Genomic DNA, 16,131 nt, shown 5'->3' on the forward strand with positions numbered 1-16,131 from the left:
ACTTCTAGACAGTTGGGAAGTATGCATTTCATACCTCCCAATCATTCCGATTTCAGTTGGACAGTCCTTAATTGAGGGCTTTGTCTCACTGTCCTGATCGGTACTGAATTGCACGATCACCAGGGAGTTGGGAGGAATTTCTGTTCACTGCTGCTCTATACAGCAGAGCAAGAGTAAACAGGTGCTGCACACACCTGCAGCTGGTGCGTACAGCAGTATATGGGTGTTAGGATGGTCAAAAAAGAGGCATCATGAGGGTCAGTCTAGTGATTTTCTTCCCTATGCATGCATCCCCAGGTGTGTCCAAGTCCCCTCAGTGACATGGCCATGACCCTCCGTTACTTGGCCACGCCCCTTGTCCTGAACTGCACATCTGCAATGTTGGGAGGTATACATTTATCTGCAAGATTTGCACTGAACCACAGCAACCAATCAGCAATTGGCTTTAATCTATCTAGTACAAGTTACCTGTAGACAGTGAAAGCAAATGGTGATTGGTGCTCATGCTTATTAAATTTTGCAGCAAAATCCAATGATATTAAATGAGCAGCAGAGATATGGTATAGCTGATTTCCGCACAGTTTAATATGTCAGTTATGGCATTTAAGTAAAGAGATCTTGAATATCACATAGTAATCAGGAGGCATGACCAGAATATTCAGCACAGAAACAGAATTGAGGGCGGTAGGATAAACGTCAGCAGCATAATGTTCTGACCTGTGGGTGCCGCATTAAGGAAACGATTTATCCAGGTTGGGTGCTAGAATGGACTGCATTTATATTATTATTTTAAAGCTGCATAGAGCAAAGGGACATTATTCAAACACATTACATTATAAATTATGCTAAACAGCATGGTAATTCTTTTAAATCCATAAGTGTGTACTTTAGGACAAAACACACAAAAGCTGATGTAGAGTTGAACATGTGCCAGTTATGTAGGGTTTTGTGGGGTAAATGTTCTCTGTGTATAATCAGAAAATGTGCGTGCACAGACAAAGGAATGTAGAAAACAGTCGCTTTCTGAACATATATACAAATATGACCAGAGAAGAGGAACGGGGCATGACAGGCGTTCTCACATAGACAAGGACTTGTTCACTCAAACGTAGACCCTGCTGACCAGCACATAGATGGAGATATGCCTGCTAGTAGCTGTACCTTTTGCATCTACAGTAGCATAGGGCAGATGCAAATACACACTGGTGATGACTTGTAGTAAACCAGGCACATATGCAGAAGCAGGTGTTATGTTTCAATGCACATTTCTTTTCAGTAATGTACATACATTTTACTTCCAACTTTTGTCTTATAATATTTAGAACAACACCAATGGTTTTTCCATTTATTTTCAAATTGTGTTTACAGAGAATGTCACATGCCTGATATGTTTGTTTTAAAGCTATTGTGTGTGCTATACGCTATGGGTAGCATAGTTGGTGTAATGGTTAGCATAAGCAGCGACTCCTACTCTCTTGAATAAAGCGGGCTGCCAAAGGAGTGTTAATATATATGTGTGTGTGTGTATGCGTATGTGTTTAGATATACAGTATATGTGTGTGTATAATGCATATCACCATGTGCAAGTTCAGTCTTAATTCTTAAAAGCAAACAGGGTCCATAGAAGTTAATATCCATTTGCCCCTGCACTAGTTAGCATTACTGCCTCACTGAACAGAGGTCTTTGGTTCAACTCCCCCCCTCCCTCGTGCCTGCTTAGGTTTCCTCTGAGTACTGCGGTTTCCTCCCACACTCCAGAAATATGCTGATAGGTTAATTGGTTCCCAACAAAAGAGTAACCCTAGTGTGTGAACATGAGGTAGGGAACATAGATTCTAAGCTCCACTGGGACAGAGACTGACACAATTGGCTAAATATTCTTTGTATAGTGCTGTGGAATATGTGTGCGCTATACAGTATATACCTGGTAATAAATATAATAAATAAGGTGCAACTATTATACAATATTTAATAATAACCAGACAACTAGGATCACTGTTTCATTGAAGTCTACTGTATAGTGTATTAAGGCCAATAATGCAGTGTTCTAGGTCACAATGCTGTTTAGAAAGGTTCAACTGTGAAGTTTCCTGAATTTAGAAAAATAAAATTAAAATAATTCCTCATTATAAATTATTATGTGTAAAGCTCATAATAATACAGACAATCGACATTTATCATTTAGACTTATAGTTTAGGCTTTGTCTGCTATCATAGAATAATCTGTAACAATATCCTGCATTCATACACTTTGTGCTGTACAGTATATCATATTATGTCACCAAATAACATCCACATAGAAAGGCTATCAGGTAATATATTTTACTATAAATATATGCTATGTTACTCTAGTATTAACATTGTAGCTAAGAATTTTATTACACAATGATTTAAAGATTTACAGTAAATTTCAACAAACACTTCATGTTGACAATTTTACCACACTCTAGTGTAATTTTAAAGTGTTCTATAAACCATTTTATTCCAAATATATTCCAAATAGTGTAGTGTATGTACCCTCCACTGTGTCCCTTATATTTGTCACACTCCAATTCTAATGTCAGAGGCAATTTTATAGTGATGATGACAATTGGGGGCCAACAATATAGAGACCAGGGGTAATTATCTATGTAGTAGACCCATTGCCTAGACAAGAACAAATTGACCCAAACACATACAGCAGAATCACAATTGAATGTGAGTAGGCAACCTCTGGTGCATTGGTTGTTAAGGCTACAAGTCTCAAGTTATCCTGGAACTTGTAGTTTCACAACAGTTGAAGAACCATAGATTGCCTAAGAATGATATATTGCAGTATTTAATAATTTCATCTTATGTACAGTGACTGTTTCATTTGTTTGTATACTTTCCTAATTTCACAGTGAATGTGCCCCTTTTTTTGCAACGTGATTTGTTAATGTACATGGTCAATACTCTCCAGAGGCCCTGCTGGCACTCAATAATCACGGCCCCCTCTTGGCAGAAGGGTGCATGAAGGTGGGGTGCATAAGGTTCTCTGTAATGTAGGCCACCAAGAGGCAAATGATGACCAGCATCACACAAATGGATCCCCCTACTGCAGTCATAGCAATCACAATATCCTGCATGCCCACCGGCTCCACAATAAAGTCCACACATTCTTCCACAGACGTCCTGTTAGTGAAGAGGGTCTGCAAGCAAACTCTGTACCTGACATTATCATGGACATTGGTTAGGAGGTAGTCTCTGCAGCTGATGCCTAGCTGGACACTTTCACACTGGAAGCGGGTGAAAGTGCCATTCCAAGAGCAGTTGATAAAGAACCCCTTGAGGTCAGGGGCATAGAGAGCTGGTGGCTGCCATTGCAAGAGTACACTGCTGTTCCTTAGCACGTTGGCCAACAAAGACCTCCCTGACTTGAACACATTGCAGCTTCTTTGATCGCAGCTGAAGCCGCTGTCCGTGGTCCTGAAACACAGACTCTTGTAGTCTGCTTGGCCCTCGCTGAACAATTTGTAAGGGCAGACTGACTCATTTGGCAGTGCCCTGTTCTGGTAGGCTTGTCGGGTGAGATTGACCGAGGTAGCTCCCCTTTTGTGGCGCTGGAAGTAGCGTTGGAGTTGGACAGCTGGAGACCCCAAACCTGTAGAGGAGTGGATGCGCCTCAGACTCTGTCCATAATGCCTTCTTTGCAAACCCCCCAGAGCAGTCAAGGGTCTCCATCCCAGAAGCCAAAGAAGCAGCAAAGATTGGAAGGTCCCAAGGTGCAATCGGATCATAGTAAACTAATAGTAGATCCCGACATGCAAATAATCAGGTGCACAGAGCTAAATAATTAGAGCAGCCCCAGAAATCATGAGTGAATATGGGTCTCTAGGATTTTCATAAATGAAGGTCACTGGCCGAGAGCATGTTCATGTTCAGGTCCCAGTGCTAAGTAGCTGCAGCAGTTTTTTCCATCTCCTACTAGCTGAAATGCTTCCCTGCACCTCCAGCAGCCATAACTGTGCAGCAAAGCCCAGCAGCAGCCGCAGGGTAAGTTTGCCCTCCTGATGCCAGGTACAGCACGTAGCTCCTGTGTGCCAGCCTTCATGCACTGTCGCTGCCACGTTTTGGACATATTAACTTAAAATAAGACTGCGTCTTCCCTTGATGCTTGTTTCAAGCAGCGTATTCTGTGTAGCCTCCTTCTGGCTTCCAATGGGAAGAGAGAAGCTTTTAACCCATGCACAGACCAAAGCATAAATGCTCCATGTAAGAGCAAGGCAGGGACACTGTATTGACAAACAGGAAAACTGTCAAGACATTGCTTTTTATCGTTATCCAGCTATGTACATCCAGTCATTAAATTGTAATTGACCTATGTGTATCCCAGATCATCATGCAAGTCAGAGAGGCTCTGCCTGGCAGTCAATGCCACTGTGCTCTGCACTGTGCTGCAGAATCACCTTCTGATTGCCCGGAGATCTGCTTTGATAGAGAAGATGTTACTCGGGCCATAGATTTATTAAAACTATAAATCAGCGGTAATGTTAATATAAAATATTAGGAAGGGATACTATTAAGCCAACCCAAGCAGTGCTCTTATTGCTTTCTATTATTATTAGTTTTTATTACTAAATAATCGTAGTATAACAGTAATAAATTATCGTGTTGTAGGTAGATTCAATACATTTTGAGAATTAGTAAATAAACAGTCTCCTTGAATTGAGGGTTTAGTACAGTAAATAACTGATACATGCATGGTACAAAGACATTGTAAAAACTAGTAAGACTGAATGAAATCATATTTTACGTTGTTATAAATGTTTTTTTCTTAACATCGAATCATCCATTTCTAGTAACATTGCTTATCCTGGCTTCTGGTCAGGCTCGGTGGAGCTCACTACAGTATTGGAAGGCTCTTGACAGTTGTGTCATCAGAATATATCAGAAGTATCAAGAATGTATTTTGATTTTCATTGTGCTAAAATTACTCTAAGTGGTGTATTTACTAAAGTGAGAGTTTTTAGATGTGGTGATGTTGCCCATTGCAACTAATCAGATTCTACTTAACATTTAACTAGCACCTTCTAGAAGATAATTGCTAGAATCTGATTGGTTGCTGTGGGATACATCTCCACTTCTAAAAACTCTCACTTTAGTAAATATACTCCTAAAAGTGATATGCAATGAATGGAAAGACCAACTTTGTAGCAGGTTTAGGACTCTTGCAAGCGGTCGCTCGCACGCGGCCGATGTTATGCATTTGCGCATGCATCGCAGTGCACGTGTACGAACTAGTTCGAGTGATCGGGAAGCGCTCGCTCGCCCAGCAAAGACAGCCCAGTGGAATACGTGACAGGAGAGGCCGTTTGTGGGTGGTAACAGGGGCAGGGCAGTAGTAACGGGGGAGTGGAGTTGTGAATGCAGGCGTGCCAGAGTGTTTCCATGTCGTTTCAGAGGCATGCATAATTAACAGGCAACGTCAGAGTACACGTCATCTGGCTGGTTTTTACACTGAAATGCTGGCAGTGCTTGCGGTAGGGTAAAGGCAACCGCAAATGCTGCGGTCAGATCCCATGGAACCCGATGTACCGATGGTTGTATATACTTCCTGGAGATGACATTCACTAGTGGGCAGCTAAAGACAGGCTGATGGGCGTCTATAAACACAAAGTGGTCGCTCACCAAGACATAGTGGGCGTGCTTATGCCTTGCCATGCGATCGCCTGCCTTGATGTCACTTAGCTGAATTTGCATACGCTGGGAGCGAGCGGCCGCAACTAGCGAACGGGTCTGAATCAGGTCCTAATTCTGAAGCAGTGCAACAAAAAAAGCATTATACTGTATAAGCAACTTTCATATTTACAAGTTATACAGACCTGACAAGTTTCTGAGACACTGGCTAATTGTGAGTTGCACCGATGATGGACGCAAATGGCGAGTTTTGTATACAGCGCATGCGCAAAAGAGTTTTTTACACATTTTTATGAATGCCCATCCTATTCTGAGTTGTGCTCAACTTGGCTGGATCTGTCGTTCCATGAAATAGGGCATTTCGGTGCGGGAACAGGGCAGTGGCAAAGCAATTGCACGTAACCACCCTGTTTTGTGGGAGGGCCATGGGCGTGAATCAAAAGCTCCGTGTGATTCTGAGTTATGCATATTGGTAAGGGAAGCCTGTTTGTGACGGATCCCTTGCACCCAGCATGGGGCTGAAGCAAGTGCAGATGCTAATGATCACTGTTGTGGTGTAAAAGCAATGCACAAGATCCCCCGCAATAGTTGAAAGCATACTGGCATTAGCATAAAGTAAGTAGTACAGTCACTTTCATGTCCCACAAAGAGCAGGTACTGACATCCACTAGATGGTTTGACAATTAACTTTGATGTGTTGCCCAAAGTTGAGTTCTATGGAGGCAGCCTAAGCGGACCAAAAATAGTGACCTATTGCTTAGTATGAAGAATACATGGTCAGCGCTGAGACCAAAGTAGAGCAAACTGCATTTAGGGTTTGATTTTCCACAATAGAAAAAGTACAGTGAGTACTGACCAGGCATTGCTCATTGTTATCAATAGATCACTAATTCTAAAAGAGACCCTCTTATTTTTGTGCTTTAATATACAGGGCCTGATTCAGACCCGCTCACAAGCGGGTCGATGGTGGCCCAGTGCGCACGCGCGGCATGCGCGAGCCCCGGAGCGAGCACAAAAAGCACTCGCTCCGTGGCTCACTACAAAAGGGGCGGCTGTCGATGTTGATCGACAGCTCGCCCCATTCTGTAGGCATGGCGGTGGGTGGCTTCACAAATGGAGGCGTTCCCAAGCGAACGCCTGCCATTTGTGGGCGGCCCCACTGACCACCAGTGATGTCAGTGAGAGAGCTTCTGGCTCTATTAGAGCCAGAAGCTCTCTGGGGCTTGCGGCCATGAGACCCTACCACAAGGGTTTTGTCGCAAGCCCGATGGTCGCGATGGTCTTGACCATCGCGACCATCATCCTGGCCACTCGCAATAGCTGTGGGTGGTCACCCACAGCTATGTGAGCGGCCAGGAGGCCGCAACTAAAAAAACCAGTGAGCGCCTCTGAATCAGGCCCACAGTTCTGTGTGTTCTATGTAGAAACAAAAAATAAAATAGGGTTCACACACATCCTCAACTCAGACAAGAGGAAGCATTTTGTTCATCATATTTTGTCTTAATCTAGACAGCCTATGTCCAGGCATCATAATAGGGGAAAGGGGTATATAGAGGAGGCCAATCCAGAAGCCAGCTGACTACCCTAAAAACACTGACTTACCTTCATAGTCAAAACCTTTAGTCCGGGCTATGCTTGCTCCTGGGTTGGCTTCCTTTACACATCACACTTGCCCTGTTTATGGGCTGGAGGTAGCCTGTCCAGGAAAGAGCATAGTGTGATGAACAAATGTTCTATTTTCCAGAGATCTGGAGGGCAGGACTATATAACCCACCAAGTGACCTTGGACAGCACCATTACCTGAATATCATACCTTATTTTAGATCAGCAGTTCCTAGATTTAGTATAAGTGAGGTGGCCCAAGAGATATAATTTTCAATACATTGCACAGTACATAGCTTATGGATCACCCCATCCCCCCTGTTCCTACTACATGTTCTGAGCTCCTCCAGTAAGGACTCAGTACAGCTTTCTCTGATTTGCTGTTACATGACTGAGTGACTTACAGTAAGCAGAGTAGGCCGGGATGTAGTTATGAGGTCAACATTTACAATGACATTCTCAGAATGTCAACATTAGGGTTAGCCTGTGGGGGGGAGGGGGGTTAGGGTTAGGCACTAGTCAGAGGGTTAGAGTTAGGGGTAGGGATTGGGAACACTTACTGGAACGCTGGAGGATTGAGGTCTGACCCGTAAGTGACAGTCACATGACCACCGTGACCTGGAAGCAATTCTGGAGCAGCTGCAGCCACCAAGAGCTGTTAAGTCACTGCTGGACCACCAGAGAGGGTATGTCAACATTCTAACACATTGACATTTCATCAGTGTCTACATGATGAATGTCAACTTGGTTAATATCGACATTATTTATGCCCATGTCTTCATTCTCATGTCGAGTGAATGTCAACGTTATGACTGTCGATACATATTACCACATGCTAGTAGGCCCAGGGCTTTATCAGCTGTTCATTGGCAGTACGACCTCAAGCCAGACTGACCTTGCAAGCTTTGTCTTCTGAATTATACCTGAAGAGAAGTGATAAGACCTGTTAAGACATTAATAGAAATCGTCACCTATAACAGCGGCGTTCCCCTTAAAGCTGAGAATGCTTACTAGTATTCAGATGCCCCCAGGACTACAGCTCTAAGGGGTCTATTCATCATCACTTAATTTCTACAAAAGCAGGTAAATATGAAAAATGTCACCTGCAATTGTAGAAATTAAGTTTTTGGGCCATTCATCAAAAGGGCAATGCAGGAGATATCACAGATATCTCCTGCTTACCGGATTGGTCCGCTGTCCCCATACACTATTATGGGGACATAATTCTTCAAGCTCTGAAAATACAATATCTTTGGAGCTTGACCACGGGAGCATTCACCATCTTCAGATGGCGTTTGCTCCCACTAACGGCTCAGATGCTATGGGAAGGAGCCCCGGGTTGCAAACAGGGATCTTTTTTGGATCCCTCTGCCCCTGTCCGGCTCCTTGCGTTGGAGCTCTTGTGCGCATGTGTGACCTGTAGGTCTTGTAGCTCTTGTGCGCATTTGTCTCACTGCTCCGAAAGGAGCAGTGAAGCCGCTCACAGAGACAGATGATTTTCAGATTAGCTGTGTCCGCGCCGTAGCAATGATGAATTGCTCCGGTGCTTGTGGCAAGTTAGTATGTTAATTATCGGGGTACGTTTGGACCCTGATAATTAACATAACGAATAGACCCCTTAATACTAAAGACATATCACTAATAGGGTATTTTTTGAGGTTTATAGGTAGATAGGACACTAACCAGGTCTTAATAGATGTTCTCATATGTATCAGACCAATACCAACAAAAGGCTGAGAATATAAGAATAACACATGACTTTATCACAATGTAATTACATCTATTAATGAACAAACTAAAAGTTGTTCTGCAATAGTCAGTGTTTAGTTGCAGCTGGTAAGCAGTTAATGGCCATAGCAAAGTAATGGCCTGCATATACAGTAAATACTATTCTAATATAAAGCAATATTAACTGAATGTACATAATGCATAGCCATAGATTTACAAGGCAAGGTCTAGAGACAGACAGAATCATATTTAAACATTCTAAGGTCAGGGCTAGCAGCAAATTATTTGTTTGACAATAAATAGACAAGAACGGTAACATTAAACAATATACAGGCACAGTTTTCGGCAACAACAAGGTGAATTTCAGCAGCACAGGACACTACAATAAAGCAGGAACCATTACCGGCATGGGTGAACCAACAAGTTAGCTACAGTATTTAAACTTGCCTGGACAAATATACAGAGCGTTGACCTCTGCCCAGCACCTTTACAGCTGGGGAGAGAAGGACAGCTCTGCTAAAAGGAGGATGCTAGTGCTTTTTTTTTTTTAAACCGGTGCTACAGCTGGAACTGAAATGATGTCAGTCTGAGAATTATGGGGTATATTTAATAACAAATGATATTCTTGTTATCACCGTTACTGATCTTAAATGGTGTTCCAACCAATCAGCTCCTAATAGTCATGTGTTTGAACAATAGGTGATAACAAGAATATCACTCATCATTATTATATATGCCCCTAAGCGTGAAAACTCCAAGTGACTGTTACCAACTCATTCAACTTCAGCGTCAAGACCCGCTGTGAATGCTAACACTATGAGTGCAACTGTTATAACAACACTTGAGGAAGGAGTAGGAAGTTTAACAAGAGTAAGTAATAAGAGTGGTAAGGTGAAAATGCATTTTGGCATGGCGGACTGAAAGAGGGCAGTCCTAAACCAGTATCTTGCCTTGGGTCTTAAAGCAGCTCTGTCGGTAGGATCAGCATTGTTCATGTACTACACAATGCACAAGGCACTATGTAGTAAACATGCTAGACCTGTCTTTAAGCTCATCTTCCCTGAAATGAGTACTGTGCAGGATAACGCACTATGGGCCTGATTCAGCAAGGATTGCTATTGCGATTACACACACAATCGGGTTATTTTTGCGTTCTGCGCATGCGTATGCATCACAGTGCACATGCGAACCCTCCACTGTGATTGGGACTGGGGACCTGATTCAGACCCGCTCGCTAGATGCGTTCGCTTACTCGATGCGTTGGCATATTCAGCAAGGCAGGCGATCGCACGGCAAGGCATAAGCACGCCCACTATGTCCTGGCGTGTGATCGCATTGTGTATGTAAGACACCCACTTGCGCACGTCACCTCCAGGAAGTCGGTAACAACGAGTACCACCAGATGCGATCGCAGCACTTGTGGTTGTCCATACCCTGTCATAAGCACTGCGAGCAGTGTATAATCCAGCCAGGTACGTGTACTATGACGCTACCTCTTAATTATGCACACCTCTGAAACGGCGTTAAAACGCTCAGGCACGCCTGCGTTCACATCTCCACTCCCCGATTTTTAATGGTCAGCCCCTGCCACCACCCACAAATGGCTTCTCCTATCACTCATTCAGCCGGACTGTCTATGTGCAGTGAGTGAACGCTTCCCAATCTCTCGCAGTGGTTCACGCACGTGCACTGCGATGCGTCTGCATGCGCACAATGCGAACCATCTGCAGCTGCGAGCGAACGCATCTTAGCGAGCAGGTCTGAATCAGGTCCTGTGATCGCAGTAACTGCGCAGACCCATCGCAGAGTGATTGACAGGAAGTACCATTTGGGGAGGTGATGGGGGCGGTGGTCGGCGAAACACAGATGTGCCAGTGCATTTGAATGCCGTTACAAGGGCATGCATAAATTATCCATTGCGATGCCATACGCAGCTTGGGCTTTCAATGCGTGTGATGAGGTTAGCAATTTCTGAGTAAGGTCAGACCTTGTGCTAGTGTGCGTGAGGCTGCGATGGTACTCAATGTTACCGATGGTTTTGCAGTCTTGCTAAGTATTACGGATGTGTGTAAGGCAAAGGTGGGCGTCCTTATGTTAGACTGCGTATGGCATTGCGATTGCAATCATTAGCATATCTTCGCAGTGAGACTGTGTGAGTAATCACTATTGCAAACACAATAGCGATCCTTGCTGAATCAGGCCCAAACCAATCACAAGCACATTTCCAAAGTCCCCTTCTGAGTTCAAGATTTAAAAAATGTTACAGCTTGCTACCATTTTAGGTGGTGTGCTCCAGTTTGCAGTCAGGAGAAAACAAAAGGGTAATCATGTTTTGTTAACAGGGTGGTGAGAGAGCAACTGGAAAACATGAAGAACAAATGGAAAACATGACTAGGAAGTCCTACTGAACACAACATAGGGCCTGACTCTGAAATATTTGCTAATCCGATGTTTACGCAGTTGAGCATTAATCGTCAATCTGCCCATGTGTCTGAGTCGCACAGCCCATGCATCAAAGTCCTTTACTGTAGTTGCTCGCAGCGACTATTTTCATGCTTGGTGAATGACAGTTTGGCATCACTTGGGTGTGATAATGGTGGAGTGGTGGGAAAAACGTAAGCATGTCGCATTAATTTTCGGAGATCCAGCACACAGATAACATGGCTCTGGCATCTCAGCACATGAGGCCATTCTGGGCAACCATAGGGCCACTCAGAAGTCCACTTGTCCAAGGGTTGTCTTAACAGCAGTGTGGGCCCTGGCCAAAGCAATGCACTGGGGCCCCTACCCACCCATTCACGGGAAAAAATTTTTAAATTGTCAATAAAATCAAACCCTCCTGCTGCCGTTTGGGGACGGGGAGGGGGCGGCGACAGCATCCGTTACCCAAAACGAAGGTGTGTCGCCGCTGTTGGGGGGGAGGGAAGAGGCTAGGATCTCCATCTGGTGATGGAAATTTCCTGGCCTCTTCCTCTAAACTGCGGCTACCAGCTGCAGGACCCTAAGGGTCGCCTCAGCCGTCTGATGGTACACAGATTAACCGATGCTGCGTTAAACAACGCAACTCGGTTAAGTAATGCACAGGGGGCGTGATGCATTACCATATCTGCAAAGGATCACAATTGCAAAGCTGCCTAAGTGCAGCTTTGCAATTACGATCCTTACAGAATCAGGCCCTATGACCGATGCTGGGTCTTTGTATGCAGTTGCTTGGATTTGTGATGCCGTCTGTGGGCATCTCAATACAAATCCCGGAGGCTGCAACATTTGCATAGTTTCACAGAGCAGCTGCATACAAAGACGCAGCTGCAATGGCATTAGTGTTCACTCTGAGTCAGGCCCATAGTGCCATGTGACAAAGGAAGTCCACAATATTCCGTGCACAAGCTGTGCTTCATCCACACATATCAATGACTCTATACCTGACAGTTATGTGACCACTGCACAAATATTATTATGGACAGTGTGCCTGATTCAGCAAGGATCTCTATTGGGATCGCAATAGCGGTTACGCTAACAGTCTCACTGCGAAGAAATGCTAATGATTGCAATCGTAATGCCATACGCAGCACAACATAAGGATGCACACTTTACCTTACACACATCCGTAATACTTAGCAAGACTGCAAAACCATCGGTAACATTGAGTACAAACTACAATCGCAGCCTCACGCACACTTGCACAAGCTCTGACTTTACTCAGAAATTGCTAACCTCATCACACGCAGTGAAAGCCCAAGCTGTGTATGGCATTGCAGTGGATAATTTATGCACACCTCTGTAACGGCATTCAAACGCACTGGCTCACATGCATTTCGCCGACCAACCCCCCTTCACCACCCCAAAAAAGGTGCTTCCTGTCAATCAATCTGCGATGGGTCTACGTAGTCACTGCAGTCTCAGTCTCGATCACATAGGAGTCTTCGTGCACACACACTGCCGATGCATACGCATGCACAGAACGCAACAATCAGCAATCTGTGTGTGTAATCACAATAGTGATCCTTGCCGAATCAGGCCCAGTGACAACAAATATTGGGCTTGATTCCAATGGTTTGAGCCAGGGCTCGACAAATCCCGGGGGCCAGGTCGCCATGGCTACCAGATTTTGCAGTGAGGGAGGAAGCAGTTCCTCATCAGCTCTGGCAGAGTTTCATGCCTATAGTATTGTGGTGTTCATGTCATGCACAGGAGTGCATGTGCTGAGTGTCGTCTGCGGTGACTGCTGTGCCTGTGTCTGTCCCGACCTGCGCTGACTACTCCTCTCCGTCCTGGCCTGCTCTGATCCCTGCTGTCTGTCCCAGTCTACGCTGATCCTCCTGTATGCCCCGGCTGTCTGTCTCCTATCTCCGGCTGCATAGAGCTCTCCGGTAGTAGGGTCTATGCGTGGCCAGGGATTGCGGAGCAGCTTCAGAGGGATAGTGGTGTGACCACGAGGGGAGGGGGGTTTTGTTGTACTTTCTGGCACCATTGTTTTATGTGAAATATGGTCGTTATTACTGGAGGGTGGAGCAGGGGAGCTGTGCAGAACAGTGAGGGGGCCTCCATTTTACTGTATCCATTCAACTGTGACCATTTTGTGAACTAGTATAGTGTGTATAACACACAGAGCTGTGCTCCTTACTTACTCCTGTAATTTTTTGTGGGGGGACGGTGGTCTGGCTCCTACAATTACATCCTGGCACCTAGATTTTAGAAAAATTTGTCAAGCCCTGTTTTAGTACAACTATGATGGTGGAAGGAATGCTAATATGCATTTGCAGAACGGGTCCTCTGTTGCCTGGAAATATTTAACATTTTCTTCAAAGGGCCATCAAGCTTTTTATATAATGGCACTTTTATAATTGTATTTTCTATGTTATTTATATTTTGTATATTACTTGCCTGTTTGTCTTACCTAACAATAGAGAGGGAGTTGTGCTGACATTGCATGGAAGGAATTACTGTTAATGAATGCATGAATCGGTAAGAAAATATTAAGTGACAAACAAGGACATTTGAAGGGTGCAGTTTTTCATCACTAACCGCACTGCTACACATTGCAGTGTCCTTGTCCGCAGACTGGAGCCAAGTTAGGCAGGAATATAGGTCATTGTGTAACTGCACAACTTAACTGTTTGACTGACCATTTTTACAAGAGCCACATAAATAAATCAGAAAATAATTTTCCTGAGGACAATGGACTTGATGGTTATGTAGAGGCTCAACATGACTGCAAAGCATGAATCCTCTTAAGTAAGAAATCCTCTTATGTAGATCCATGCCTCATAATTGGAGAAAAGAAGTTCTTATGATGGAATCCTTTGATCTGTGCTCATTGCTCACTCACAGTTTGTATGAATGTAACAGTAATATACAATACGACGATAACAGCAATATACAGTAGTGGTAAATGTAACTGCTTTATTGCCGCACAGGGAAAATATGCCTGCAAACAACCGTTACAGAAGACATAATAATCTAGTTACTAAGCAAACCATTTAATCTTTAGCAGGGCAGAAGCAGTCCAGTTTGCAGGGCAGCGTGGGTTGTAGAATCCTCCCAAACAGAACATATGCATTCTGCACAGAGAACAGTCACAAAATGGCGGCTAGCCTTGACCATACAAAACTTCAAAATGTATCCTTGAAGTGAGGTATTTTGTGAGACGAACCAATACTCATGGTGAGTCTATAAACTATCCATTTGCTAGGTACAGTTTCAGCAAGATTAATTCCAGCAATTGGCACAATAGTTTACCTGTCTCTAGGATTACCTCTGCAGCCCAGCTTTTACCATGGCACACTAAAAATGTAATGTTGTGGGGGGTTAGTGTAACACAATGATGAGTGGGCAGTTGGGGTAATTAACAAAGTAAAAATAATAGCGCAGATTCAACCATTGGACCAATATTAAGCATGATGGTAAGGGCTACTGGGATCGTGTATAATGCAACTTTTGTATTTTGTTTTCAGTTACGCTGGTTGCACGCCTGCCAACAAGAACCTCAGGCCCCATTGTAGACAATTCATAAGCACATGCTCCAAGTCTGCAATCGATATAAATGCACAGACAAATAGGAAGCCACTGGGCAATGCAGCCATATTTCCCTTACTGCACAAATGGGGCCAGTGCCATGGGCTACAAATTGTCATCTGTCTGATCCCCCCCACTGCTGGGCCATCCATCTCTCCTCGGTGCACCTGATTGCTTGCATCGCACATAGGGCCTGATTCAGATCCGCGAGCGAGCGCTATGTGCTCGCAAGCAGGTCGATGGTGGCCCAGTGTGCATGCGCATGACGGGCAAACCGTCGCTCCGGGTCTCGTACCAAAGGGGGCGTGCTGTCGATGTTGAGTGACTGCACGCCCCCTTTGGTGGGCGTGCCGGGGGCGTGGCTGGCCAGATGGAGGCATTCCCATGGGAACGCCTACCGTCTGGGGCCGGCCCCACTGACATCACAAGTGATGTCAGTGGGAGTGCTTTTGGCTCTGATAGAGCCAAAAGCACTCCAGGGCTTGCAGCAGATGAGACCCTACCACAAGGGTCTCGTCGCCAGCCCGATGGTCGCGATGGTCTTGACCATCGCGACCATCTTCCTGGCCGCTCGCTATAGCTGTGGGTGGTCACCCACAGCTATGCGAGCAGCCAGGAGGCCGCTCTGAAAAACAAGAAGGATGGCCCTGATTCAGAGAGAGCGCTCTGTCAGAGCGTCCGGCTCTGAATCAGGCCCATAACTCTGCACTTAGAGACTGATGTAGATTTGAAGGCAAATCCATTTTGTGCATAGATCGTGCGGGTGTTAGCACTATGTATGCTCCAGAGCGGAGCATACATATCTGTCGGTCGCATCTCTGCTTGTGGCTAAATGGATGTAACTGGGTGGCAAAGTGCCTTTGCACATAGAGTAAGTTTACTAAGAGCATACAGATGGAATAATTCTAATATTTATAAATAACAATTGTAAACTTAATAACTGGGTCTGATATACCAGCCAAAGCATGACAATCTACAGGATAGTTCTCCTTCAAATATAAATAGTGGAAAACTGCAAATATAAAACAATTTGACGGTGAACTACAGGTTCCAGAAATAAATTTTAATCAATATAGAGCTGTTTTTGCACTTAGACAGGTGTAACTGATATAGCAAGAACAGTACTAA

At 44.5% G+C, this 16,131-nt stretch overlaps 1 protein-coding gene across 1 annotated transcript; it reads right to left on the bottom strand.

Moving 5' to 3' along the window:
• Positions 1-607: 607 nt before the first annotated feature.
• On the bottom strand, positions 608-4,152 carry FNDC10 (fibronectin type III domain containing 10). The gene has a single exon (XM_088458638.1). It carries the CDS (start codon positions 3,756-3,758, stop codon positions 2,964-2,966), a length of 795 nt encoding a protein of 264 aa, XP_088314764.1. The 5' UTR covers positions 3,759-4,152; the 3' UTR covers positions 608-2,963.
• Positions 4,153-16,131: the final 11,979 nt, after the last annotated feature.

The sequence above is a fragment of the Taudactylus pleione genome, unplaced genomic scaffold, assembly GCF_031769625.1.
Source record: "Taudactylus pleione unplaced genomic scaffold, aTauple2 ptg000845l, whole genome shotgun sequence".
NCBI classification, from domain to species: Eukaryota; Metazoa; Chordata; class Amphibia; order Anura; family Myobatrachidae; genus Taudactylus; species Taudactylus pleione.

Excerpts from the sequence above, each read along its gene's own strand:
- FNDC10 (XM_088458638.1), bottom strand. The coding sequence starts at position 3,758 with ATGATCCGATTGCACCTTGGGACCTTCCAATCTTTGCTGCTTCTTTGG.